Source organism: Sebastes fasciatus, chromosome 20 (genome assembly GCF_043250625.1).
Source record: "Sebastes fasciatus isolate fSebFas1 chromosome 20, fSebFas1.pri, whole genome shotgun sequence".
NCBI lineage: Eukaryota > Metazoa > Chordata > Actinopteri > Perciformes > Sebastidae > Sebastes > Sebastes fasciatus.
The window spans coordinates 5,344,689-5,372,478 of record NC_133814.1 but is presented as its reverse complement, the minus strand read 5'-3'; the positions used below and the strand labels follow the sequence as shown (position 1 = coordinate 5,372,478).

The following is a 27,790-nucleotide window of genomic DNA, read 5'->3' as shown; positions in this document are numbered from 1 at the left end:
TTAATCACTATGTAACTTGAATATCACCAGGCTTGGAGATGCTCAGATATTCACGGCCAAACTACGAACAGACTGGTTTTGTTGCTTAAACATATCCGCAACCATTTCACAGTAACAACATGGCGTTAAATGACACACAAAACGCCTGTTCACGACGTTAAATCGTGGTGTATAAATGACAAGCGAAAAGCTTAAAATGCATTATCATGAGTTACTACTTACTTAAATGTCGTCCTATTTATTTGGGATTTATTTGGGTTGAATTTGACTTCACGCCAAAGGTAACGCAAACAAGTTCACTCAAATATTGGTTGGGACAATTCTGTCCTCCCAATGGGACCCTAACCCTAACCCAATGGGACATGTCTCTATGCAAACCTACGCTTTTGGGCAGACCAATATCGCCATCCAAAGAGCAACACCGCTAGCATGGTTAAAAACACCTTTTCTGGCAGCAAACTGCTCACATCCACTTTTATATTTATTCCACTTACTGATACACACTACTGTACAGATGAAAGGTACAAAACGAACAAGAGAAGAAAATGCTGGAATGTTGATGAATGCAGAGGTCAGTGGTGGGCAGGGAAAAGGAAAGGAGAGAGGGGGCGGCACAATTCACACACATGGTTCTAGTTAGTGGACTCCCATTAAGGACAATGTGGTCTGGAAGGAACTTTACATTTCACAGTCTAAGGGCATTTTTAAGACACTTCTGCCCGCCACTGAAAGGTCACTTTCACTCATTTTATACAGTAGGCTATATGGATAATACACACTGTGCAACTGAAATACATCGGCTACATAAAGAGAACAGTGGAAAATTGGAATGGTCACAAATGGAGGTCGATAGTGGTTTGAATTTAAATGTAATATATAGGCAGGGGAACAGAGAATGTCCAAGTCCACAACCACCAACCTTGCTGTTAAAATGGGTTATAAATTTGCGGTCTTGTACTGTATTTGTTGGGTTTTTAAGTGTCACCTGGCTGGCAGCCATATTGGAAGTCAGCTTAACTGCTGATTGAAGGTACAACATACATTTGACTTTCTCAGCATTTTCAAACAGACATATATAACGTCTGTCTGTTTGAGACTCTTTCACTACACCAATCCAATAAATGTCACGTGAAGCCTATATCAGCTATTAGCTAGCTAATAGTTAGCTATGTAAGCAAGGTTAGCGGCTAACCTTGCTACATAATTTACTACATAACTCTAAATACCACAAATAATATTCAATTTGCAGAAGAGTCAAATCATTTTACTCAAGTGACTACATAGCCTATTCTCTAACTACTGATTAGCCGATAAGTAGCTGGTTTAGCTAACGTTTGACGAAAACGGGGCCAAATATGGACTTCAGCAGGCATGCAGCGGAAAGTGAGACTTATTTGTGAAGGGCTCCATCTGCACGGATAACTTCACATAAGATAGTGGAAGTCTTGGGGGAAGGGAGGGATCCGGTGCCTTTGTGTCTGGGTTTCAAGTTCACTGTTTAAAAAAACTCTCCTTTGCTTTTCCACTCCTGAATCCAGAGGATCATTAAATGGAAAAAGAGGCCTAAGCACTTTCACACTCGGATTCACGGAAAAGTGAGAAAGCAAGGAGACCGTACGAAGGTATTTGGGATCACAGCCGATATGGCTCCTGGCTCTTATCTCATCTCAAACAGCAAAATTGCCTTAAGATTTGAAGTATGACTTATATTAATGTGACATAGTTCAAACACTGGTTTGTCCCTGTTTGTAGATCAGGTGTCCCAATTGTTTGCAGCCATTTGGATTTATAGTATGTGCCTTAATTTTGAGCCTACGAGGGTGTTTAGCCGACATGTAACTCCACCCTATACGTATGGTTGTGTGTGTGTCGCTAACAGCCTGTTAAGTTGATGTTGGCACCAGATGAAAGGGCTCACATGCTCTCACGTACTTGCCTATGGGGGGGAGGTCGGGGGGCTAATTGCTACTTTCATATCAACTCTGTGGAGTTGTGGTCATTATAAATTGCAGTCGGACACACAGAAACACACTGAACACAGATGTGAGGCAGATAATGCTGGGAACACACTAGAAGTAAATCACATTTGAAAAGGCATTGCTTCCTATACATATAAACGGATGTCTTGAACTTACTTTGTCTCTCCTTCATAAATCTGTTGATGGGGTTTCCCATAATTCACTGTGTAAGTGAGTTTAACTGGCTTACTTAGGCAATGTCAAAGACTTAAGAAAGTTAAAGGAACCAATATACAGTATATCGCTTGACATTTTGTTGCATACACATTGAGCCTTCTTGTATTTTCTTTTTTTAAATGTCTCTAAAATAAGGTGCATTTATGAATTTAAAGGAATAGTTAGACATTTTTGGGAAAAACTGTAGCTTAGATGAGAAGATCCATATCATGCCTGTACATTAAGCATGAAGCTAGGGCCGGGAGGCGACTATAGCTTAGCTTGGGAAAGTCCCGAAGACTGCAAGATGGGCTAAACAGCTAGCCTCATTTTCTCCTAACTAACATTTGTTTTATCCATACACATACATAAATGTAAACACAACAATTTGTGGTTTTACAGGGAGTTGCGTACGTACATTTTTTTTAATGGCAAAGAGGGGCAAAGCTAGGCGTTGTAAACATTTGGGGCTCAGCCCAAACCTCTGAGGTCCGGGGGCCCTAGCCCGGGGAGCCTGCATCCTATTTCGTATGTAATTGTTCTCGAACTGTCTGCATCATTCTGAAACCATAACACAATAAATGTTGAGGATGAAAAATGTTCACCTCAGGGAAGGGATTTGGCTCCACCCCTGATAGCAAACAACAACTGGGAGCAGTTTGTCAATAAACAGTTACAGCACGTAATGTACCCTAGTCATGTTAGCCAGCTAGCTAATCCCAGGCTAGCCGTTTTCCCAAGCCTCCACTCTTTATGCTAAGCTAAGCTAATCACCTCTTGGTTCTAGCTCCATACTTGACGCACCAACATGAAAGCGATATAAATTGCCTTATCTAACCCTTGGCACGAAAGCAGATAAGCATTACCCAAAATGTCTAATTATTTCTTTTAAATAGACCATAAAGAAATGGCAGCATTACTCTCATTAGATGGTAGCAAAGCAATATCTCCCATCAACTCACCCTAGAGTAAAATTGACTCTCAATGGGTGTAATAACCACACACCACAGGACTTAAACCTGCTGATATCGGGTTGCAACCTGTTTGATGGGAAGGCTCTAATCAGCCTGCAAATTCTCCAATCTCCCCTCCAATTGTCACGATGGACACATCTGGTCTAAATCAGTTCTAGTCTTCTATTGTGTTCCCAGTTTAAGCTACACAGGATTCAAACGTGGGTGCAAAAAATCTAAATGAAATACTCCAGTACACAAAACATTCCCTTTTGCATTATAAAAGGAAGTTATATCAAATAACATATAAAATCATATGTACAATTGTGTCATAATTGTGAGACACTACACATGTTGCCCTTCTCAAACCATTTGAATACAAAATAATACAGACTATAAATAGACAATACTTTTTACATAAGGCACAGTTACTAGTGGTGTGTTCCTCTCATAGCTGCTGCTCCTCAAACAGTATCTGAGCGTACACGGTGCCGCTACATGACGCCTTGGTTTCCGGAATTGGCCTCACCAGATCCAGCTCTGCGTAGGTCAGATTCTCCTCCACTATCTTCGGCTGGAGATGGAAGAGGAAAATAATGATGGAGGAGAGGGGGAGAGGGAGGTGACAAGGGAGGGAAGTGGTATCAGTGGTTAGAAAACGAGCAGGGAGGTTGAGAGAGATTTTTATGTTGAACTCCATCATTAATCTTAAGCTTGAGATTTCTGTCAGTGTATGAATACACACAAGACATATTTTAAACTGAGTTAAATGCAAAACAGCAGTTTGCAAGCAAAGGAAGCAAAAAGTTTGATGTTTTTCTCTCTCCTTTGTTTCCCTCTGCTTAACAGCATTGGTTTGGTAAATTTGAGAAGGCTGCATGTGGACATCACCTTACAGGACTCTTGGGTTGAGGTTGTCAAAAATGACCTCTTGCCGCATTCTGTGTCATTAAAATGCCAAGTTGCCACAGAGTCACTTCATTCCAGTGACAATTTAAACCCAATTAAACCTGGGTTATGTGGCACATTTTATGACATTTTTTGGTACTTTTGATTACAGGCATTCCTGTCCAACCCGGTCTCACGGGAAGGCGTATGAATGACATAACATTGCTAGGACATTCCGTGTGTCATGTAGACGCATTTTAGACTTTTCGTGCGTCATTTGTACGCCATGCAACAAAACTACGGTAACGTCAGCAGTTAGGTCTAGGCAACAAAACCACTTAGTTGGGTTTAAAATAAGTACGTAAACTAAGTGAAATACGTACGGAAACAACATGACATAAGTATAGAAAACATCACTACAAAACACGTGACAAACGGCACTAACCTAACTTACAAAGCAAACACTGACTACATAACTTACAAAGCAAAACACTGACTAACATAACTTACAAAGCAAAACACTGAGAAACATAACTTACAAAGCAAAACACCAACTAACATAACTTACAAAGCAAAACACTGAGAAACATAACTTGCAAAGCAAAACACTGGCCTCGAACACTGGTGTCCTGGTTGAAAGACCTGTGTTTGTTGGACCCATCCTCACTGTGTATTCTACGTCACTAGCTTTGAGTCTAGCATTTTTACGTGGATGCGTTACGATACATTGGCTTCAGTACAGACTACATGGCGTACAAATGACACGCCAAGAGCAAGAACGCTGTTCTCGCTGCACGTTAAAAGCATTGCTAATTACGTCATTCATACGGCTTTTTCGTGTCACACGCTGGTTGCTCTCCATTATATCTGGCACAATAACAATGATAGCCTGTCACTATGAATGCCTTGCTTTGTAAGTTGCTATGTTAGTTTAAGGAAAAAGGCACCAATGCATGTGTACTCTTTTTCTTCAAAGTGATATATGCCACACACATGTAGGGTAAAAACAGGAGAAAATGATTGCTGGGTAGATACCTGATCATTTGGCAACAACAAAGAATGATGATTAAGGTAAACAATGTATAAAAAGGCACGCATAGAACTCACCAACACTATTTTCCTTGGTTGTGGTTTTAAAAGTTTGGGTTTCCGTGTTTTGTCTCCAATGGGAGCTGCAGGGACAAAACAAAAGTCAGTGGTTTTGCAGAGATCTGTTTCGCAAATATAATGTATATATGTACTAGTCTAACAAGAACCAGACCTCTCCATTTATAATCACAAACATGCGCTCCCCTTCACATAGTGTCTAGACAGATAGTTCTGAGTATGTTCCAAGGCCCTTACTGGTTCTAATATTCAAAATTCATTCAAAGTATTTGGTCTTCTGAGTGGAATACAGAAGAACCATTCACTTTGTTGGCTTAAAGTTGCACTAGTCTGCATTTTATATTAACAATGGATCAAATAAATGTGAGAGGGATCGCCTCTAGACGAACCCAAGAAGAATTATCACCCGACCCTGTAGTCTCTCTCAGCACTACAGCGGTTTACATCTTTCAGCTCAATGTTTTGGTATTATAGCCCGCAATTTAAAGGAATAGTTTGGCATTTTGGGAAATACACTTATTCAGATTAACACCACTCTTGTGTTTATATGAAGTTAAAGCCACTAGCCGATTAGCTTAGCTTAGCTTAGCATGAAGACTGTAAACAGTGAAAAACAGATAAGTAACAAAGTCCACCTACCAACACCTCCAAAGCTCTAATTAATATGTTACACCGTATCCATACAACTACGACAACACAGCTATTGTTGTGTTTACAAGGCCCCAAGTGGCCAAAACATCCCTCTAACAATTAAAATTGTTCTTAAAAGTGACATCAGTTGCACAATAGAGCAACAATTATCAGCCCTAAAACACTTCAATCCCCCCCGTAGTATTTCCTTTCCAACACAGTTCTCACTAGATTTTTAAAACATCAACAGTGAGTTCAATTCAATTCAATTTCAGTTCAATTTATTTTTTATATAGCATCAAATCATAACAGAAGTTATCTCGAGACACTTTTCATATAGAGCAGGTCTAGACCATACTCTATAATTTAGATACCCAACAAGAGAACCCCCATGAGCAAGCATTCTTATACGACAAAGGCAAGGAAAAACTCCCCTTTAACTGGTAGAAACCAGGTTCTGGATGGGCGGCCGTCTGCCTCGACCGGTTGGGTTTTGACGATCATTAAGATGGTACTTAACTCAAAATAACTTTCAAAATGTTTTTTTACTTTCAGTGAAAAAAACATGATGTGTTACATTCCACATGCTACCTCATAACTCAAGATTTTATATGTAGACGGGGCGGATGTTGACCTCAAATGCCAGCACAAAATTCATGTTTGGAAAGCCAAGCAGAACAAAATGAACCAAGAGTAAACCTCAGTTTGGACTGATGCTCGTGCTCAGCTATTTCTGCTGCTGTTCCTCACTGACAACAATGAGCTGCAGGGATTATTTGCTGCTGCGAAAATATCAAACCTGGAGGGATGTCCAATAGTACCTACGACAAAACCGTAGGAGACACTTGTTTACCTTTTGCTGGTATCTCTGGTGGTATCTCCTCTTGGTAATCTCTGCTCCTTTTCTTCCTGTACCTCCTCTCCTTCTTAGGCAGAGCAGGAGACACATTGACCATACTGGTGACGGTCTCTCCTGAGCTGGAGTGAGACCAGATTACCAGAGGTTCAGTGCAGTTAAGAACATTTGAGTATTCGTTAACTTTTAATGGCTATGTGTGAGGCTGTGTCACCCAAAAAATCTTACCTGTTCTGATGGCTTTTGACCAAGAGGTAATTATCTGCAGAGATAGAACACATTTAGAAACATAATAACTGGTTAGGAGACAAAGGTTATTGTACTTTAGCAACCTTCCAATCTCTACACAAAGTTGAGTTTGTGTAGGGGTTCTTACATCGGAAGAAAGAAGAGGAGTTCGACAGAAAACGATAGAAGGAATCGTAGAAACAGGACAACGGAGAAAATGGAGGCATCAGAGCCAGATTGATAAAGGTCAAAGGTCAGTGGAGAGTTATCTTGGGTCATGTCTAGAAGGTAACCCAAAAGTTGTGAAACTGTCGCGAGATGGTTAAGGTTAGTCATCGACCTTGAATGATTAAGGTCGTGATAGGTCGTCGGGTAGCGAGTCTCGCAAGTTTTCACAATTTGTGGGTTACCTTCTAGACCAAACCGTTATCTTGATTTTGCTGCTAACCTTTTAACCTCTGCTTCCTCTGTATGAACTGGCAGGTTACGGTCACCGTGAACATGCACATACACAGCAAACCCACTGAGCAGATCAGCACTGCACACAGGTACACATCTGAAACACAAAAATATGTATACACACACACACACACACATCAGCCTCATGCCTTGGCTATATACACAAAAATCAGAAGGAAAAAAAAAAGTACATGTTTTGCTGAGCTATTTAAGGCACTGTACTATATCCTTTGGGTTGGGCTATTTTTGCCTGCCAGTCCACCACAAACACACACACACACACACACACACACGAACACACACACACACACTTAACACACTGAAAATATGATGACTTACCTTCAAACAAGCTCCACAGGCTCTCTTTGGCCTTGGTGGTCGGTAGGACGTGCACTACATGGAGAAAGGAAGAGAGAGAGAGAGAGAGAGAAGAGAAGTATGTTAAATCCACAGTCATCACTGTGGCCTCCCTGCCGCCTGATTACACGCTGGCTACAGTTTAAATAAAGCTAATTGTAGGAAGACAACGAGCCAAGGTTGGCCTCCTCCCTGCCTGATCCCTTCTCTGAATCACGCTGTCCTGAGGGCTCGACCTTAACCTCGGTGGGATGAATTAATGCAAACAGTTGGTTTTGAGGGTGAGGGGTAAACTTTCACCTCACATCCACCCTTGCTCTGACCGTCACCCTCTCTTTTGACCTTAACAAGTTTCAAGTTCTTTAGTGTCGTATGCACAACAATTACAGAGAAGCAGTCGTTGGCAATGAAAATCTTGGATCTCAGGCTCCCTCCAACAATGCTCATCAAATTTGTATAAAACAACAACAAAAACGAAAAAAACAGAAAATCATGCAAGTAAAGGCAAAATGAGAATCTAAGACATAAAACAGTACAAGTTAAAACATAGGGCTAAAATATAAACATGAATAAAATAAAAAAGATTGTGACAGTATTGCAAATGAATAAACTTAATGTAAACAGGAATGTAGTAAAAGTATATGTATAATGAAAATATATTTATTAGGGCTGTCAAAGTTAGCGCGTTAACGCAAATTCATTTTAAAGTCACTAATTTCTTTAACGCATTAACGCAATCGATCTTTTGGAGGGTGTAGCAGGCTCAGTTTTAAAGCGAGCTCTAGTTTGTGACCCGGCAGCCATGTTGAGATCAGTTGAGGAAATACCAAGCACCGCCCACCAGCCGGAGCAAAACTTTCTCATTTTACAGCTAAACAGTACACTACAAGATGTTTCTGACAACATATGAGGAGAGAAATAGGCATTACAGTAACAGAATATTTATTCATATTTGATCAACACTGCCTTATTTGACCACTTGATCGGTGTTCGCGAGAGCTTGACAGCTGCCTCCGTTGAATGAACAACCAATAGGAACACTCTCTCTCTGAAATGACTTGTGTTTTTTTAAAGCCTGAAAACAGAGCCATGAGAAGGTGCAGAAGTCTAGTTATCTCTCAGAACATTTGAATTACAATATGCTGAAAGATTATTATGTAATTTTTGCCCAATGATGCCGAAAACATTCTGCCTACTGCAGGTTTAAGATTACCGACGCTACCTTTAAACTGCTTGACAGACCTGCCACGCCTAATTACTGTATGAGCAGCACTGACAGGACAATCAGTATTTGAGGGAGGGATTTAGCAAAGTCAGTGCAGACAAAACTTTAAAGTGCACACCATAACGAGAACTAAGAGAAGCTCATTAAAATGGATGTGACTTAAATAGTCTTTTCAGCGAACCATATCTTATATAGTTATGGCTTACTAATGAAATACTGTATGAGCACCAGTGGGGAATCAAAGGCCGGTGAATGCCGCCTTAATCTGTGTAATGAGAATCCCAGCTATGTGCTGCTAGTGTCCAAAATTGCTGAGAAAATATGTTTCCCATACTCAACCTGAAATCTCGCCCCACACAGTCACTCATTTCCCCACCCCGTGTGACCACAGTAGTCTTAACACCGCTGTACTCTTGCTGAGCTGGTGGTAGGAAGCTCGTGAAGTGACACCCACCAGGCCATCTTGAAATACCCCAAACCACCAAAGGCTGACGACAGGCAGGCTCGCCACGCCGGCTCGCCACGCCGCCTGGAGACTTTCCCACAGGCAGACTGGCTGTGCTGCTGACTGACTGGCAAACTTGCTATGAGCGCATGCTTCAGATGATTCAAAAACTGCATTGACACAGTAGGAGTGGGTTCTCCCTGCATGCATCGATCCTGCATTAGTGCTTCAGACAATTCTTTGTGTTCAAAACTAGAGGATCAAATCCTAAAACTCTAAAAACTAAAGTGCAAATCCACCATGTCTTTCAACTCAGTTGGTTTGGACCAAGGTGCTTGAAATTTTCACCTTGTTTCAATACTTTCCTCAGTCCTTTTCTCTAGACTGTTGGTTGAAGGCTTTTATGGACCAAACAGTCCTCAAACTGTTCACTGTAAGGAAGATACCTTTCGGTCCCCATCTGTGAAACCGCTAACCCTACACTGACCATATGTGACCTACATTCTACTGTTTGGAAGCACCAGCCTCAGTCACTTTTAAAGGCATATAGACAAAATATAACTTGTTGTAGTTTCTTTTTTTTTGCCAAATATTTACTTTGTAGATATGAGATGGTTTGCAGTTTAAACAGTTTAGGGCTGTGCTTAAATCAAAATGTGTGGTGAAAAAACACAGATTAGCCTCTCAGATTTACTCGCCAAGTCGACTTGATGCTTTAACTTTCAAAGATTGCCAGCAATGAAAAATAGAAATCAAAATGACGCGGACAAAAGAAGATGAAATGCCATAATAATCGCAAAGACGTAGCTTGGTTTGCTGGCCAAGTAGCAGTTGACAGCAAATGTAAGTCAACACTGGAGAAAGAAATGGACAAAAAGTCTGAGATTTGTTTTCTTTGTTGCTGATTAAGCTATCCTAGTTAATAAGATGGACATAGTGTTTATTTCCTGGAGATTAAAGCTACAGTTGGTAACTATAATAAAAAACCTTTTGTCATATTTGCTCAATCTGTCACTATTTCCTGACAGTAGTACATGCAACAGATAATCTGTGAAAAAAATCAGATTCCTCTGCCTCCTCCTAGTGCTCCTAATGGCATTTGCAAGATTTCACTGCACCCAAACAAAAACAACCAATCAGAGCCAAGGATTCTCTCAAGCCGCCCACAGATGATCAGCGATAAAATCACTCTGTGCTGGCTACGCCATTGTTGTCCTATGGGGAGAGCATTGCCGGTCGACTAGGCGGAAGCGATACCCTCTACGTGACCACCGAGCCAGCGAGCGCTGCGCAAAAAGTTAAAATTGTTTCAACTTTGACCTTGTTGCCGCTGACCTTTCAAAGCGCAACCAATGAGATAACAGCTGCAACTGTTGTTGTTGCCTAGAAACAGTGAATGGCGTTCCTTGCGCACTTTTCGATGACATATTATACCTGCATTGCGCTTTGCATCCGCAAGGCTCTGCGCCCTACCTCAAAAGTTTGCTCTGGGCAGTAGGCTACTGGGTTTTGGCTTGACTGTTTTCAACATGGCCGCCGGGTCAAAAACGTTTTCATCTTACAGCTGAACGGTACACTAGAATATGTTTCTGAAAACATTTTGAGGTGAGAAATAAGCATTACAGTAACAGAATCTTGATTCATATTTGATCAGCGCTTCCTAGTTTGACAGTTTGATAGGCATTCACAGGCTTCACAAGCAGTGATTGACAGCTGTTTTAGAGACCCCTCGGCTCTGATTGGTTGTTTTTCTTTGGGCACGATGGAATTTTGCAAATACCATTAAGAGCACTAAAAAGAGGAAGAGGAACATCATATTTTCACATAATATCTGTCCCATGTACTACTCTCAGGATATAGTGACAGTTTGATCAAATATGACAAAAAGCTATTTTTATTAAAGTAACCAACTGTAGCTTTAACTACAAAAGCTATTTACTGTACATGAGCTATTTTTCCTGAACACAAATTAGATATTTTGTTAAGAATATCAAAGGCAAAAGTCACTCGGAGTAAAGTTTCTCAAATGTGTTAGCTTCCGGCAGGTGTTTGTAACAATGAATGGTACTCGTAAGCGGTCTACTTTAGGTCGTGTGGTTGTTATGTTATTGGCAAAGCTTGTATCATTGTCCATGAAAATCTTAAAACCACCAGTGAATATTAGTAGTATCAGTGGTAAAACTAGAGCAAATGCATTGGTGCATGGCACAAACACTGCAATCGCTGCACAGTTTCTGGGTGAGATAATATTTCAAACAAGACTTTCTCCCACTTGTTTGAAATGGCAGGCGATTTAATTCTAAGACCCGCCCTTCCTTCACAACGAATTATTCACGGCATAAATCTCGATAACATCTATGACGTGTGTGGTGTTTCTGCCTCAGGTTCTGTGCAGCCCTGTCAGTGTGGCAGTTGTACATGTTGGAATAATCAGAAACGGGATAAATCTGGTGCACTGTGTGCCATAAAACTGACTTTTATCCTCATCTAGAAAAATGGCTTCTTTTTTAAAGCAACTTTTGAATGGCTGAGGACTGCATCGGACTACAGTGGAAACATTCAAACACGTTACTTTTTGTTCATCAGAGTCACAGAGTTGCATTCATTTCCTGACTGTGTTTCAGATTCGTGGCTCTTTTTTGTGCCCCAACAGACCCAAAGCTGTAAACATCAATACACAGACGAGTACTGGAGTGAATAATGATCCTCTGTGTCTTTGCCATCCACTGAGTCAGTCACTGCTCTGATTCACTGTATTATAAATGACTAGGGATGAATGTAAGTACACAGCGACGTTGTGTGTCTTAACAAAGCTTTGAATAATTCACCCTTTAACTTCCTGCTATCTTTTGTATCTTCTCTTCTGAGAATTAGCATCTTTCAGTACATTTGCTGTGTCCCTATTATGTTGGTAAACATAGGCCTATTTTATTGGACTCTGAGATGTTTGTGACCCTAGAACTGCGATATTTCAGATTTTCTTTCCTTTGAAGCTGCCAATACAATACCCAGAGTTCTATGTTCTAGCTATACTTATACCAAACCCATGCCACATCTGTGTAGCTCATGGAAGTACCCAGGGTCGGCTTAAGGCATGGGCCATATAGGTAGTCGCCTAGGGCGCCACCTTCATGGGGGCGCTGGTCTCCCTCTAAAAAAATTAAATAATAATATAAAAAAATATATAAAATGATGGTAGGCACCCTTCCTCATTTTCTGCATTGAGGTAACAAATGAACAAATAACTGGATAACCCTGTAACTATTTCTCACACTTTTTCATCTGCCCAACCGCACTTATTTGTTAATAAAAGTGTAAATTGTAGTGAAACTGACTAAACACTTTTAAGCCAACAATATCAGGGACCAATTGTTTATTTATATTATAATAAATACAGTTATTTATGAAAAATTTGTGATGTCTGATGTTTGTTGTGGTTTACGGGGCTAGGGTTCAACCCCCCAGAACCCTAACCCTAGAGCGGCTCCACTGCCTATGGGGGGGCTCCAAATCCAGATTTCGTCTAAAAAGGACTAGAGCTGGCCCTGGAAGCACCGTTGTTAACTTGCAGTCGCCCACATGTGTTATAGAAATACCTACGAGTTGAGTTTGTTTATGCCAAGAGGAGGCTGTGTCCACACGGTGCTCTGCCCTCAAACCCTGTGACCTCTCTGGTTGTGTTTATTATAGCAGTAGTAAGTAGAGTAATGGGAGTTTTGTGTGATTGTGGAAACACCTGGTCACCTAATGTTATCCGACCGCAGGAATTCCATCACTTTGACGTCACAAAGACACACACTTGTGCGCATAAAGTCTCAGTCGCCTGCTGTTTCTCATATGAAGTGGCGGAGACCAGCAACAATGGTCCCAGAGGGGTTTTAACCCCTCAGATGTGTAGCTGACATTTATCATAGCTGTCAACCGTTGGTGTGGATACTGGGAAGGAATACCCCTGACTGCTGGTCTGCTGGGCAGAAATAGTTTCCAGTCTTGTTAGAGCTTTGGCCTGTCCATTACTACTCAATCTAGATCCCGGACAGTGTTCTGCATTAGGAACTCATTAGTCATATGGTGACTTACAAAATTGAATAGTTAAAGGTGCTAAATGCGAGATTGGGAGCATTTCTATTGCCTCCGCACGGCGCTCAACACGGTGACGACTGAGCCAGCGGCTCTTGGCTAATGGTGCTAATAGTGCGAATAGTGAAATGAACGGCAACACTGCTGACAGAGCCAACAGTGTTAACCTAGGGGGAAACTGCAGGGTGGGTTCTACGATTCCACAACAGCACCGTCGGTTTGGACGGCCTTATCTGCCTAAACTGTCGTATGAGCGCAGTGCAGAGATTTCCCTGAATTTTATAGATTTAAATGTATTTAAAGGTTTATGGACAGCCTGAATGACAAACTGGGGGTATGGAGTTTGAAAGATGTGGGCATTTACCCGGCAGCAAGTGTCTGATAAAAGGATGCTATTCAGTTGCATTATGGGAAATGTAGGATCCAGCATTTTTTGGAGCTAAACTCAAACTCAAACTCCGTACAAGCTTAAAGTCTGAATATCATGGGCTGAGCTGCTTCGATCTTGACTATTCCTTTTGTAAATCTGTCTCTCAGAAGTTCTCCAACTTTATGGAAGTATTATGCTAAATTGGTAGATTGCACCTTTAAACTGATTTTAAGTTGGGTTTAACGTCCCCTACCAACCAAAAACTGCTGTACTTCTCGCTCTAAGCAGACACCATTCACCAAAATGTATTCTTATCTTTCTTAATATTCAAAATAAACTTAAATAAATAGATTTTCAGAACCAGATTCTGGTGATTCAAATTTGGATTTGTAACAGGAATTGTAAACATGCGCGTGCATATGGTAAAAATACAGCCTTTGATCAAATTTGATGGCATAAGCAGCAAAGTAGGGTTGTTACTAGAAAATAAATCTAAATCCATAAATAACCAATGTAATATCCAAATTGCAAGAGGCTGTGAAGCTGTGTTTGGAGGTAGTCTCAACAATCTGATGAACAAGGGAGGTATTTTGGGCTTCCTCTCACTCCTGTTGTGTAATGAAAAATAAATTCAGTTTTATTTTTGGCATGTATTGCCATTCATGTCATAATTGCAGTATTCATTCAAAAATGTCGCCGTAGGCCTCTTTATTAATATCTCTGAAACCACAATGGACCGGCGCTTCCTTGGATGAAAATAGCCCTCTCCACATCCTTGACCACGAAAGGTTAAGAGCCAGACACAAGCCACATGCCAACTCGACTGTCACTGCAGACAAACATTCAAACATTAGCTTCCTCGGCACAACTATCTCTTGTTCCAATTCTGCTGAGTCTCTCTGGACTCTGTCTGTGCTACTTTTGGGAGGGAAACTCCATGTCCAGGCCAATGTCAACAGCTCTCGGTAGGGACTGCGTGTCTGCCCGGGCCCACACTTGGCTGTGGACACCCCGAAAGTCACAGCCTGTAGGAACACTTCCATGGAAAATGTGGTGAGCAACGTCTAGTGTTGTTGAACACTGACAGTAGGCACTACAGCAATGAGCTTAAATAATATGAACTGTCTTTATATTGTTGCAAGAATGACATTTCGTGATGCACTCATTCCTTAGATAAACCACTTAACATCACTAAAAACTATTTCACATTAATGCTTCTCCAACTGCTTCCTATTTTAACACAACACTATCTGGACCTAAAGCCATTTCATGAAGCATTTCTGCATTTGCTCCTCTAAATGCTTGGTATTTCTTTCTGTGGGAAAAAGCTATCAGAACGTGACACATTTCCAGTCTGTTACGAGTAAATCAAAGAAAATTTTGATTAGCATTAGCATCACCATTCAGAAAAACCCAAACTTCATTAACAAAAGCAAACACAGAAGAGTACATCCCACTCCTGTAGACACGGGACAAGCAATTGACTGACGCGTTAAACCCATAGTCTGTATAATTAGATGGACGACGTGTCCCCACTTCCTCCCACTGTACAGAAATGAAAATATCCCAATATCAAAATATCTTGGCTACCATCTTGCGCTTTTGACATCATTTGGAGCTAGAGTCTGTTTAGTAGTGTTTTCGTCTTTGAACTTTAACCCTTTCTCAGTGTATTTTCAGTTCATGAAAGTTAATTATAACCTTTTTGGTTGACTGAAAATGTCTTATTAAGCATTCGGTTGCACTTATCTCCACCCTCACTTCTGGTTGCAAAAAAACAACATGGCGACGGCCAAAAACCAAGATGGTGACAGTCAAATACCAAGATGTCGACGACAAAAATGCTGAACTCAAGGCTTTGAAACGGCAGTCCACAAAACAATGGGTGATGTCACGGTGACTACGCCCACACAGTCTATGGTCTAAACCCCTCTCCTGAATTGTGATTGTCCAATCATATCTTAGCATCTGTAACTAGTCACGGCATGTCTGTCAAGATTTTAATTTGTCTTTATTTCTAGCCTTTCCAAAACCACAAACACGAGCAAAAGTGTAAAGGATGAATTAAATAGTGTGTTTTTCTGCTCTATCATAAGCTGCACATTAGCATGTCCGGCTAACTAGCCTCTAGGCTATCATCGACGACTTGCACACCCAAGAACGTGTAGTATTTCCCGACTTTGTGGAAGCCAGGGTGCTATCAGAGCAGCTGCTGCTTTTTAATCTGATCTAATCTTTTACAACATCATGTGTGTAGCCATCACGTGTAGGCCTATATTTAAGACCCCTTGTACAAGCTTCTGATTTGAAAACGAGTCAGCTGGAAACCCTGGAAGTTCAGCTTGAGATAATGTTTTCATCCTAATCAGGGAGCTAACGTTAGCTAAATTAGCTAGGTAGCTACAACTGATAAAATCTACTAGCCGGCCAATTGATGCTTGCTGGCGATAAATCAGAGACCTGCTCACCTCTGTCTGAAATTGATGGCCCGTTGTTTAAAAAAATACAAAAAAAAAAATGGTATGGTAAATCTGTCATTATTATTGTTGCAAATTGCATATTTCTTTGCGAGCACAGAAAGCTTGACAGACGCAAAGGAAAAAATGACAAAGCGTTTTAAGTGTGTTTCTGGTTTTATGAAAGTGAAGGGATTTCTGGCAGTATCTGGTACCAATGAATTTGTCATCCATTCCGTTGTGTGAACGACTCATGTGCCAGCGGTGGCATTGAAACCTCACACTCCCTCTGCTCTTTCTCCAAGGTCTACTCCGTCAAAGCCGCAACTTATTGCGATGGAGGATCCTTTTATCTCCAGATTTGCTCCTAACCAATGACATTTCCCCTCCCAAATCAAAAGCAGGACAGTGCTTTTGCTCCGTGAACCCACTTCACTGCCTCTTCAGCCAGATGGCTTGCATCATCCAGTTGTGGTAAGAGAAACTGCTACTACTTGAGATGCAGAACTGCTCCCCTAAGATAAATAGTTTTTCTGCTATCTTCAGTGTATTTTTATCACATTCACTCCTTCACAGTCATATTTTTGAGGTCTAAATTACTGAGAGGGAGAGCTAACAGGGCATCCATGAAGTTTGTCAGAAACAGATTCATGTGTTCACAGCTGGGAGCTGCCCAATAGCAGTCACAGTTTTCTTCTGCTGGCTGTAGAAGAGCTCTGCAGACAAACCTGGCATCTGCGTCAAACTGTTTTGCGGTCTTACTATTATCAAAACAGCATTTGTCATTGCTTCTGTTGTGGTTTCAGAAGTAGCTGTCAAGTCTCCGCCCTACAGCATCAAAAGCAGTGATGTCACTGTATGAGAAACTGGGCTACAGCTACTGGTTTCTGCTACCAAGAGTGAATTGGAGCAGCCCAATGCCAGAAGCTCCCCACCTCTCTTTGGCCCAGGACCCCAATTTTAGTACTAATTCCACTCACTTAAAATGAAGACGTTTCTTTGCTATTGGACATTTTATAAATGACGGACAGGACCCTTAATGAACTACAATCAAGGCTATGCTACTTGAGAGCCCTTAAGCACAGTAGCTTGACAGTCATTAGAACTCACCATGTCTAAAATTATAATGTCTAATTTGCATATTGGGAAACTCTTCATCAGTCATCCAAGTTTGGGAAACAATGTCCTCGTGTGTAGGATTTAGGGGGGCCTATTGGCAGAAATGAATGATTGAATTCATTAATTCATTATGTTCATGCTCATTCACATGAACTCTCACTCATCTTCAACCGCTTATCCGGGGTCGGGTCGCGGGGGCAACAGCTCCAGCAGGGGACCCCAAACTTCCCTTTCCCGGGCCACATTAGCCAGCTCTGACTGGGGGATCCCGAGGCGTTCCCAGGCCAGTGTGGAGATATAATCTCTCCACCTAGTCCTGGGTCTTCCCCGTGGCCTCCTCCCAGCTGGTTGTGCCTGGAACACCTCCCTAGGGAGGCGCCCAGGGGGCATCCTTACCATATGCCCGAACCACCTCAGCTGGCTCCTTTCAACACAAAGTAGTAACGGCTCTACTCCGAGTCCCTCACGGATGACTGAGCTTCTCACCCTATCTCTAAGGGAGACGCCAGCCACCCTCCTGAGAAAACCCATTTCGGCCGCTTGTACCTGCAATCTAGTTCTTTCGGTCATGACCCAGCCCTCATGACCATAGGTGAGAGTAGGAACGAAGATTGACCGGTAGATCGAGAGCTTTGCCTTCCGGCTCAGCTCTCTTTTCATCACAACGGTGCGGTAAAGCGAATGCAATACCGCCCCTGCTGCTCCTATTCTCCAGTCAATCTCACGTTCCATAGTCCCCTCACTCGCGAACAGGACCCCGAGGTACTTGAACTCCTTCACTTGGGGCAACATGAACGGAAGAAAGAAAATAACTCTGGATTTGGCTATTAGTGCATTTTACAAATTTTAGGACGTAATAAATAAATAATTAAATAAGGGCTATTCAAGTGGTCATACTGGGAAGTTGATTTACCTCAAAAATAATTATCCGCTGATTTACAGACGTCTCTTTCCCAATGTAAGTCTATGGGAAAAAGTATTTTTGGGCCCAATGGCATCACGTGACGGACACGGAAGTTGTAATTCCAATTGTTTGGCCACTATGAAAATTTGCTTCAAGGCCCGGAGCTCTTTTTGGGAGCTTGGCAAGTCCTCTTCACGAAGCCTGCCATGTTGCACCGCCATGTTTCTACAGTAGCCCAGAAAGGACAAACAGTTGGTTGCCGCTTAATGCGACTACATCCTACTGGTATTTACGGATATTTTAAGGACTAAATAGATGTTTAATAACAGATAGCTAGAAATTAACAGCATCTAATAATTAGTTCAGATATATCTGTGAATCTGTACTGCATGATGATGAATCATTCCTGACTCTGAAGCAACTGCTAAATGGCACATACCAATAACCAATACGTCATCATTATGTGCATACATATTAGGGCTGTTTATTGGCAAGAATCTGACGATATGAAACGTATCATGATACAGGGGTAACGATTCAATATATTGTGATACAGTAAGCAAGGCAATATATTGAGATTTTTAGGAAAACTGTAATAGTATTAAGAACACACCAGAAACACACCACATTAGAAAAGGCAAAATAACAAATTCATACAACGTGCGAAAAACTGCATGGTTTTTGCCCCAAACTGCATGGGATTATCATAAAGTGGGTATGTCTGTAAAGGGGAGACTCTTGGGTTTCCATAGAACCCATTTTCATTCACATATTTTGAGGTCAGAGGCCAAGGACCGCTGTGTGACCCTATGCTAGTTTTTCCTTGTCAAGATTTAGCGTAATTGGAGTGTTATTTTGCCTCCTTCGCGACAAGCTAGTACGACATGGCTGGTACCAATGGATTAATTTCTAGTTTCATATGGTCCCAGTACCTTCACCTTAACTTTAAAACTGAGCTCGTTACAACCCCTAAAAGATCGAATAGCGCCTAGGCTTGACGGCAGGCCGTTGGAATTTTAAGAGGTTGATTAAAAATCGATACAGTGTTTTGGAGAATCAATGCAATATTTCACAACATATTGTATATATATATATATAAAAATACAATTTGTGTTCGATTTAGCTTAGTATCGAATCAGATTTTTGGCTAAACCTGGCTAGATACACTGTCAAACTGCTTTGCGTGCATTTAGAGGACTTCCATTGGTCTGAACCACTGTACCCTGGCTTAGTCATTTGGCAAAATATGTGTGTTTGGCACCATTCTTGTCTGGCTTCAATGTGGACTCCACTAAAATGGTCTTGTCCTCAACGATTTATCTGCAGCACAACAAATGTGAAGCAGGGCGATGCTCACACAGTGCTTGCTTGGTAAATCTTCCAGTGATAAGAAAAGCACAGGAAAAACTAAAACAGTAAGTCCAGCCCTCACCTCTGAGCTCAGTAGCGGCGGTGCAGTTCGTCGAGGCTTTCCAGCGGTCCTGGTGCTTTTTAAACTCCTGCACCCGGCACATGTAGAGCCCCCGGTCCCCCTCGGACACATTCAAGATGTCCAGGTCAAATATCTTCCCCTGCTTCACCACCGTCAGCTTCAGTTTGGGCCATGTGAAACTTTTTGTGTAGTTGCCATAGAAACGGGCTTTCCTCATGTTGACGCGGGCGATGAGGAGCTCGTCTTCAGGCCGGTCCGTGCCCTCTGGCAGAAAGGTCCATTTCACCACTGGTAAAGCAGCGTTGCGGCGCCGCTGGGATACGACACAGGAGAGTGTGATGTTTTCACCCTCCTGTGCCACCGTGAAGGGGGAAGGGGTGATGGTGACGTTGATGGCCAAACACAAATCTGGAAGAGATTTATACAAGTTATTTTAGAACCATTTGGAGCAGCATGTAGTATAAAGATGTCTGGATGTGTTTGGATGACCGATGACTATCTGATAATATCCAATCCCTTATAAGCAGAACAAGATGTCAGAGAAGTGGATGCAGGTTGTGTCTTAACAAAACCCATGTGAAGAAGCCATGCTCCTTCTTGTTTTGACTGCATGTTGGTTACAGCAACCCTTTGATTTTGACAGGGTTGAGGCATCTCTCTAAACACATTCAGCTGTTTCCTGTCTTGCCATTGTTTTGTCCATACCACAGACGGTTAAATACACTGTAAGAGCTGAAACTAAAATAGAACACTTTATCTACTTTGTTTGGATTGTTATTTAGTTGTTCCAACGTAAAACTCACTGACTTAACTGAGAAAGGTTCTGTGTAGTCATCTTGAGACTACACAGTTCTCAAGATGACTAATCAGCAGTACAGTCATTCTGCTTATGACACACAGCCTTATCAATACTGCTTTTTCTGTAATTTTAGAAGCTACATTTAGACCAGTATCATTCGTTAATTTTTCATTAGAAATCGTATAAATAGCACGACATTTCCGTGCGTCATGATAACGCATTTTAGGCATTTCGTGTGTCATTTATATGCTACTGGCTTAACATTGCGAAATGGCTTTTCGCGTTTTTTACTGCCACGTTGTTATTGTGAAACGGTCGCGGTTACAGTATGTTTAGGTAACAAAACTACGGTATCGGCCGCAGTTAGGTTTAGGCAACTAAACCATTTTTACTTCTTTACTTTCACATTAGGTTTAGGAAAAATATCATGGTTGGGCTTAGAATAGCTACGTTAGTAAAATACATACAGAAACAACATAACATAAGTACGAAAAACATGTCACAAACATCACCAACATAACCTGAAATTACTCAACAGCACTTTGGGACACGAACACTGCATTTGCATTGCAGTCATTACAGATTACATGGGGTACACATGACACGCCAAAAGCAACAAAGCCGTTGTTATTGCACGCAAAATGACAATTTCAAACTGGTATTACACAATACCAGCTTATTATTTTAAACCTCAAGTTGAACATATGGCAATGTAATGGCTCTAAATGTGATTATTTGGAATTTTTAATTGATTCAACTTTAAAAAACTGATTAATCTAATTTAATAAATGGCAAATAATAACAAATGTAATATTAAATATTACAAAAATGTCATTAAATCTGATTGACATTTTACAGTGTAAGATGCTGTGGTCCAAGCACTATAATATTTGTCTGAGGTTAAAAGCAAGTTTTAGGAGTTTTCATAGCAATACGGAAATCACAGTTTAAACACGTCAATGATTCTTGACCATGGAAACAGCAGTTGACCAAACTACCTCAAGGTCCACTTTTACTTTTGATGATATCACAGACAGCAGATGACATTTGCTCAGTTGTCATGAAATATGTTCAAACTTGATATTATTTTCATTATCTGTCAACAATTTGTCAACTATTCTTTTCAGGGTAAAAAATTATCTGGTCATTTCGACTGTTCAGTGTTTTAGTCGACATGGACGGGAAGTCCTAAAAGTGCTCAGAAAAAGTCAAAGATAGGTCATCCTGTCATGGGATTAAGTTTGGTATTCACTATATATTCATGCAGTTCAAATCAGTTGACTCACTATACAATTAACAAGAATGCGAGGAAATGTTTCTCATGAACTTTTCCCTAAAATAAAAAAAGTACTGGTATGATTTGGTATGTATTACAAGTGCCTAAAGCCTGACTTGAAAAAGGAGCATGAAAGAATAACAATCAACCCAACAAATATGGTGAAAGTTTGTTGCTCAAATAAAAGCTATATTTCATATTTAAATCCATACAGTCTACATTTCTAATTTGGTCATTGTTGCTCAACAGACTCCTTTCCGTCACGCTGACAGACGTGTTGTTTTTGGCATGTTACGACATACGTTGCATGAATATTGAGGAACAAACTTTACTGCTGCATGACAATATATCATCACACATCACGTTTTCCCAACCTTGCGCAATTCGTTATAATAATGCCCACTTTCCACGACACACAAACATTTTACTGTCACACAGCTCAGATGCTTTCAGCTCAGCACGTAATTAAAGTCAGTGCTTTTTACAGTTTTGTCTTTCATTTAGTTTTGAGTGACAGAACAAAACAAGGAAAATATAGTTGAGTGGCTGAAAAGTGTTGTTTTGTTTCAATTAAATAATCTGTTTTGACAGAAGATCACTGAAATGACCATAAATTAATGTAGATGTGAAACTAAAAGCTGTGTTTTACTTTGACAACCACACATTTTCAGTTTTTGGAATTCTCTCTCATTCCTGCAAACACAAGCAACTTTTATAAACTTGCTATTTTTTCTCACCAACATACCCCTGAAATCTTACTAGAACTATCTTTATTTCAGCAGAAACTGGAAAGAAGTTTTAGTTAACAGACCATCTTATCTACAAAAACTATCTTTCTCCAACTCCTAACCCATCATCCTCTCTGATTTTCTGCAAAACTTCTCTGAAAAATAGTGAAACACATTTTATCTCCACCACATCCACATGAAGCAAAATAAACTTTTCCTACCTCCAAGCAGTGCTCGAGTCAGGAGAGCGAAGACCACAGAGGAGATCTTCATTTTCCACTTCTGCAGCCTCCATAAACTCCCAGTTAAATGCCTCTGAAGAAAAGAAGCCCCAGGTTTCCTCCTCCTCCTCTTCTTCTTTTTTTCTCCTCCAGCTGAGGAGTGTAATATGAAACATTGGACGCTCTGTTTCTACTCAGAACCTCCCTCCGCCCCTCCCCCCCCTCATGTCACACACAGTGAAAACACATTTGGCCGGCTCACGTGCACGCGCACAAACACATATATGCACAGAAACAGACAGGTGAGCATGTGCGAGGACGCGCACACACACACACACACACACACACACACAGTCGTGTTTTCATGACTTTTGAGGGCATTACATTGATTTACATTAATTTCCTGGAGACTTACCCTAACCCTAACTGTAACTGCCTAATCCTAACCCTTACCCTAACCTTAACCTAACCTTGCCTTAACCTTACCCTAACCCTAAACCAAGTCCTCACTCTAAAATATAATGATATACGTTATGGGGACGTGCATTTTGTCCCCATTTGGTAGGCGAGTCTCCACAATGTGACCGTGTAAACAGGTTTATGTCCTCACAACGTGGGTAATACACGCACACGCACACACACACACACACACACACACACACGCACACACACACACACACACACACACACACACACACACAACCTCTGCTTCTGGCGAGTGAGTGGGAAATGTAATTTCCTGTGCAGGATGGAGGGGAGGGGAGGGGTGTGTTGTTGAGATTGACGCCGAGCAAATCACACTTCCAGCTGTGGAGGACAGCAGGCTCAGACCAACAACGTCAGGGCTTTTATTTTGGAACACACACACATATGCTGACACGGGGGGGAGGGGGTGGTGCAGTCTGTGTGTGGGCATCTTTGTGGCGAATGAAATGATGGAGAAGAACAGTACATGAAGATTAATTCTGCATTTAAAGTCACTAAAGTATCCCAGAGTTCCCTCAAGTGTTAAACTGGTGTGGTCGCTCATCCTGCTTTCAAAATTGATCCTCAAACCCCCCTATTATTCAAATCATCTATCTCCCCTCCTCTCTTGTCTCATGTAACAGGATCCCACAGTGAATCAGTCTGTCAGCTCAGGGTTCTTGAGACACTTTGCTGGCTTTTATCAAACCTCAGAGAGCAGCACTGTGAGGATCTGGGACACTTTTGATTTATAGATAATAAAGGAGACGGCCTGCGGGGCCGCGTAAGTGCTTCTAGTCTGGCGACAGTTTGACGAACATGGCTGTTCCCGTGATAAAGAAGTCTCCACTTTACCGAAGCTCTATAACCTTCGGCATTCAGTGCAAAATGTGGTGTGGGATTCACCAAATCAGGGCTCGAAACACAGAGTAGGACTCCTTGCTCATGCATTTTTTTCCTGCTTCTTATCAGTTCTGTAGATAGACTTTCCCTTGAAGCTAGGGTTGGTAATCTTAAGAAACTAGCAAGACTACGCTAGCTTTTACAATTATTCAACCAAAAAACAGTGTTGCCAACTCTTTTCCAAAGAAAATAGCTAGCTCCAAAAATTGCTAAATCTAGCTAGAAAGTTGCCAAGTCGGCAACGCTGAAAGTCCGTTCCTTCAGGTCTCCCTCCAAAGCCACTCCCCCAAATTATCATAATGAACGTAAACAACAAACATGGCTATTGTTAGTACTCACAGCCATCAAGCTAGCAGCTTGTGGAAGACTCCAGTGATGTGCAATGAGTGCACAAGAAAAGTGGGCGTAGGCTGGCAGGTAGGTAGCCCCTCCAATCATTAGATTCGGGTCAAATTAAATGATGGATGGGTTTATTACAGTCCTGCGACAGCCACAGATACAATTTGTTTTCCTTTTTTGTCAAAATATTTGAGTTATTGATTGCTCTCGGGATGTAATGAGTGTAATGAATTTCAACAAATGTAACAAAAAATGTTTTCGATGAAGATTAACAACCTGAAAACACCTGTGTGCTGTGACTGGGAAGAAAGTTCATGAGAGCCGTGAGACTCAACCAAACAGTAAATTTGGGGGGCCAAAACAATGAGCTGAAAGATGCTAAAATGCCCAGTAGAGCTGTGAGAGAAGTTGGACGATAATTCTCTGTGGGTTCATCACTACAAGCAACCCATTCAAACGTACACATAGAACAAAATATTGATGATAGCAGCTTAAACAACTCTTCTTGAGGATGGCGCCAGCCAGAGTGTAACATTAGCTTAGCAAACGGGCAGTAAACAGGACTTCTACAGCTGCAGCTCTTTGCTTTGCTTTGAATTGTGCAGTACAGTACAGTGAAGAATAACTAGGTGAAAAAAATTACTACATCTGTTAGTTATTATTCTGTGTTTGCATATAAGGTTACCAGGATATTAGAGAAGTTTTTTTATTGGTTCTTCTTTATCCATCTGTGGGCTGGGAGGAGGCAGTCTCACAAACTTGGCAGTACACTCACGACTCCTAATTAGGATGATATAGGCCATATGGTATGGAGTTGAAACAGGGCCAAAACACTGTATCTATAGCCTGAGCACTAAAGGTGCTTGCAGTAAAGGCAAGTTTTAATATATATACGTTTATATTAGGGTTGTCAAAGTTAATGCAATAATAAAGCGTTAACGCAAATTTATTTTAACGCCTTAACACAATCGATCTTTCGGACGTTGTAGCGGGCTCAGTTTAAAGCTAGAGTGAAGATACTGCTATCACATGAAACTAGAAAACCTAAGGAAACCATTGGTACCACCGAGGACCTAACATGTTATACTAGCTTGTCGTGAAGGAGGTTAAATAACGCTCCAAACTTAGACTAAATTTTGGCAAGGAAAAATTGTTGTCTGTTGGGCTTGGGTTTTCCATGTTATGATCCGAGCATATATTTTGTATGCTAATTGCAGTACCTTTGAGGGTTTCTGGACAATATTTGTCATTGTTTTGTGTTGTTAATTGATTTCCAATAATAAATATATACATACGTTTGCATAATACAAGCATATTTGTCCACTCCCATGTTGATAAGAGTATTAAATACTTGACAAATCTCCCTTTAAAGTACATTTTGAACAGATAAAAAATTAATTTATTATATTATTAATTTGCGAATAATAACAATCATGTATGGACAATCATGTGATTAATCTCAATTAAATATTTTGATTGATTGACAGCCCTAATTGATATTAACACAATAATACATTTATATTGAACTTATATCTATAAAGTTTGAAATAGTTTGGTTTAACCTCAACTTTAAAGCTAACATACAAGAATTCCTTTTAGCTCCACCAGCAAAGTTAGCAAAACATCTCATAAAGATAGCGAACAATGTATGCTAAAATTTGACATGTTGTGCTTCCCCTTCCTGTACTGTATGTATCCATGAAATGCTTGGTGTGAAGAAACACAACACTCAGACACCCACAGTGCCATGCTAACAGCTAGCAACAAGGTATTTCTTTGAATACAGAAATACCATGTGAGTGGGAAAAGTGCTACAAAAAGAAATGAGAGCTGAGATTAAGGTACAGTAGAAAGGATTTCTTTTGATATCCAATATATGGGACATGAAGGGAAACTGGGACCACATTGTCATTATCCAAATGTGATTAAATGTCCCATCAGTGATTTTTGTTTATGTTCTAACGTAAATACAAGTGATCAAAGTACAAATAATTGTTTACAAGGTTCCTCTGGTGTTCAGATGTGAAAGTGGACTTCAGTTAGTCTAAGGTTGTATTTTTCTCGGAAGTAAATATCGCCCCCTTGTGGAAAAAGTATAAAGTGCTTATTAGTCCAGAGGTTTTCTGCTGAGTAGTACTAAACAAGCTCTGTGCAGTATGTGTGTCAGTGGAGCAGTTTGATTTTCCTAAAGAAATTTGAATAGGCTCTTACTGTAAATGTCTGAAACCTTGTTTATGTTTTAAATAACGCAACTCTCCACAGCAAATTAAAAATGCATTGTTACAGTCTCCAGACACTTTTTTTTAATGAAAATCATAATGTTACATCTTATTCAAGTTCAATTACAAAGATAAAACAGGTCTTCGTTTGTGTGACAAAACGTGAGGAGACAGCAGGCCGCCTGGTTGAACTTTCACCCAGATGCCACTTTTGCAGGGTTCACATCATCCTGCAAATCACTCTGCCTGACCTTTAACTTTGCATGTCATTGGACACCACATCCACGGGATGTTCCGATTGGCTGAGATGGCTCAAAGCGAGCATGTGAGGCTGTGGTTGAGAGCAAATAGAGGTTATGGGAACCTGTACCTTTTGATACAAACATGTTTCCCTCAATTAACAAAATAAAAGAAAGTTAGAAAATGAAATTTTCATGGATGATAGACAGAAAAACACAAAAAGATTATTAAATTAAAATAGTTTTGATTATATTATAATCTTTATGTCAGTTCAATACAATAATCTACCAGTCTTTAAGGTTAACATCTTACCTCTGAAGATCTCTTCATGCTATAACCTGTAGGGAAGAACAGTTTGACATATAAGTACACCATGATGTTAATATACCATACAAAGCACAGTGACATTTTACCCAACATTCTAACTTGATTTAGATATAAGAAATAGAAATTTAGGAAAATCTAAAAAGACAAATATAAGAGGAAGACATAAGTTGTTCCAACCCGTTCTCACTCCCAACTCGTCAAATACAGAGACTTGGTTTGTGCCAAGCGTCTGTATGAGACGCACCAGGTTTTCAACTAACACCAATGTAAATCCATTCACATCAGTATTAGACAGACAGAGAAACTGACGTAGTATAAAGAGCAAAAAAGTCCACTTAGTTGGAGGTCGGGGTGGATGTTTAGGTCAAACAAACAGACTTTCACTCAGCAGGCTGCTGTTCGTGTTCCGTGTGAAAACCGAGTCAAAGTTGACTTATTATACCTTACGTACTAACTTACGTAGGCCCACTGAATCAACACCGCATACATATGTTACGTAACAAGCAAACTTAATATACAGAACAAATGTACTTATTTTAACCTGTACCACAATCTTTTCCTAAGCCTAACCAAGTACTTTTGTTACCCGA

General features: G+C 40.8%; 1 protein-coding gene and 1 long non-coding RNA gene across 2 annotated transcripts in view; one reads left to right on the top strand and one right to left on the bottom strand.

Annotated features, from left to right (window-relative positions):
* The window catches only part of LOC141758694 (uncharacterized), a 457,042-nt gene that overhangs the window by 76,090 nt on the left and 353,162 nt on the right, over nt 1-27,790 (top strand). The window lies entirely within an intron of this gene.
* On the bottom strand, nt 464-22,866 carry vstm4b (V-set and transmembrane domain containing 4b). The gene is made up of 8 exons (XM_074619478.1): nt 22,708-22,866; nt 19,684-20,091; nt 7,635-7,688; nt 7,285-7,392; nt 6,837-6,870; nt 6,606-6,730; nt 5,123-5,187; nt 464-3,701 (listed from the first exon to the last, which is right to left on the bottom strand). Exons 1-8 carry the CDS (start codon nt 22,757-22,759, stop codon nt 3,576-3,578), a joined length of 972 nt encoding a protein of 323 aa, XP_074475579.1. The 5' UTR covers nt 22,760-22,866; the 3' UTR covers nt 464-3,575.

Bases quoted from the DNA above. Each gene is read 5' to 3' on its own strand.
- vstm4b (XM_074619478.1), bottom strand. From the start codon at position 22,759: ATGAAGATCTCCTCTGTGGTCTTCGCTCTCCTGACTCGAGCACTGCTT. The intron at 5,188-6,605 runs GTAAACAAGTGT...TTGTCCCTGCAG, and splicing joins ACCAGAGATACCAGCAAAAG to CTCCCATTGGAGACAAAACA. The intron at 3,702-5,122 runs GTGAGTTCTATG...TTCCATCTCCAG, and splicing joins AACCAAGGAAAATAGTGTTG to CCGAAGATAGTGGAGGAGAA.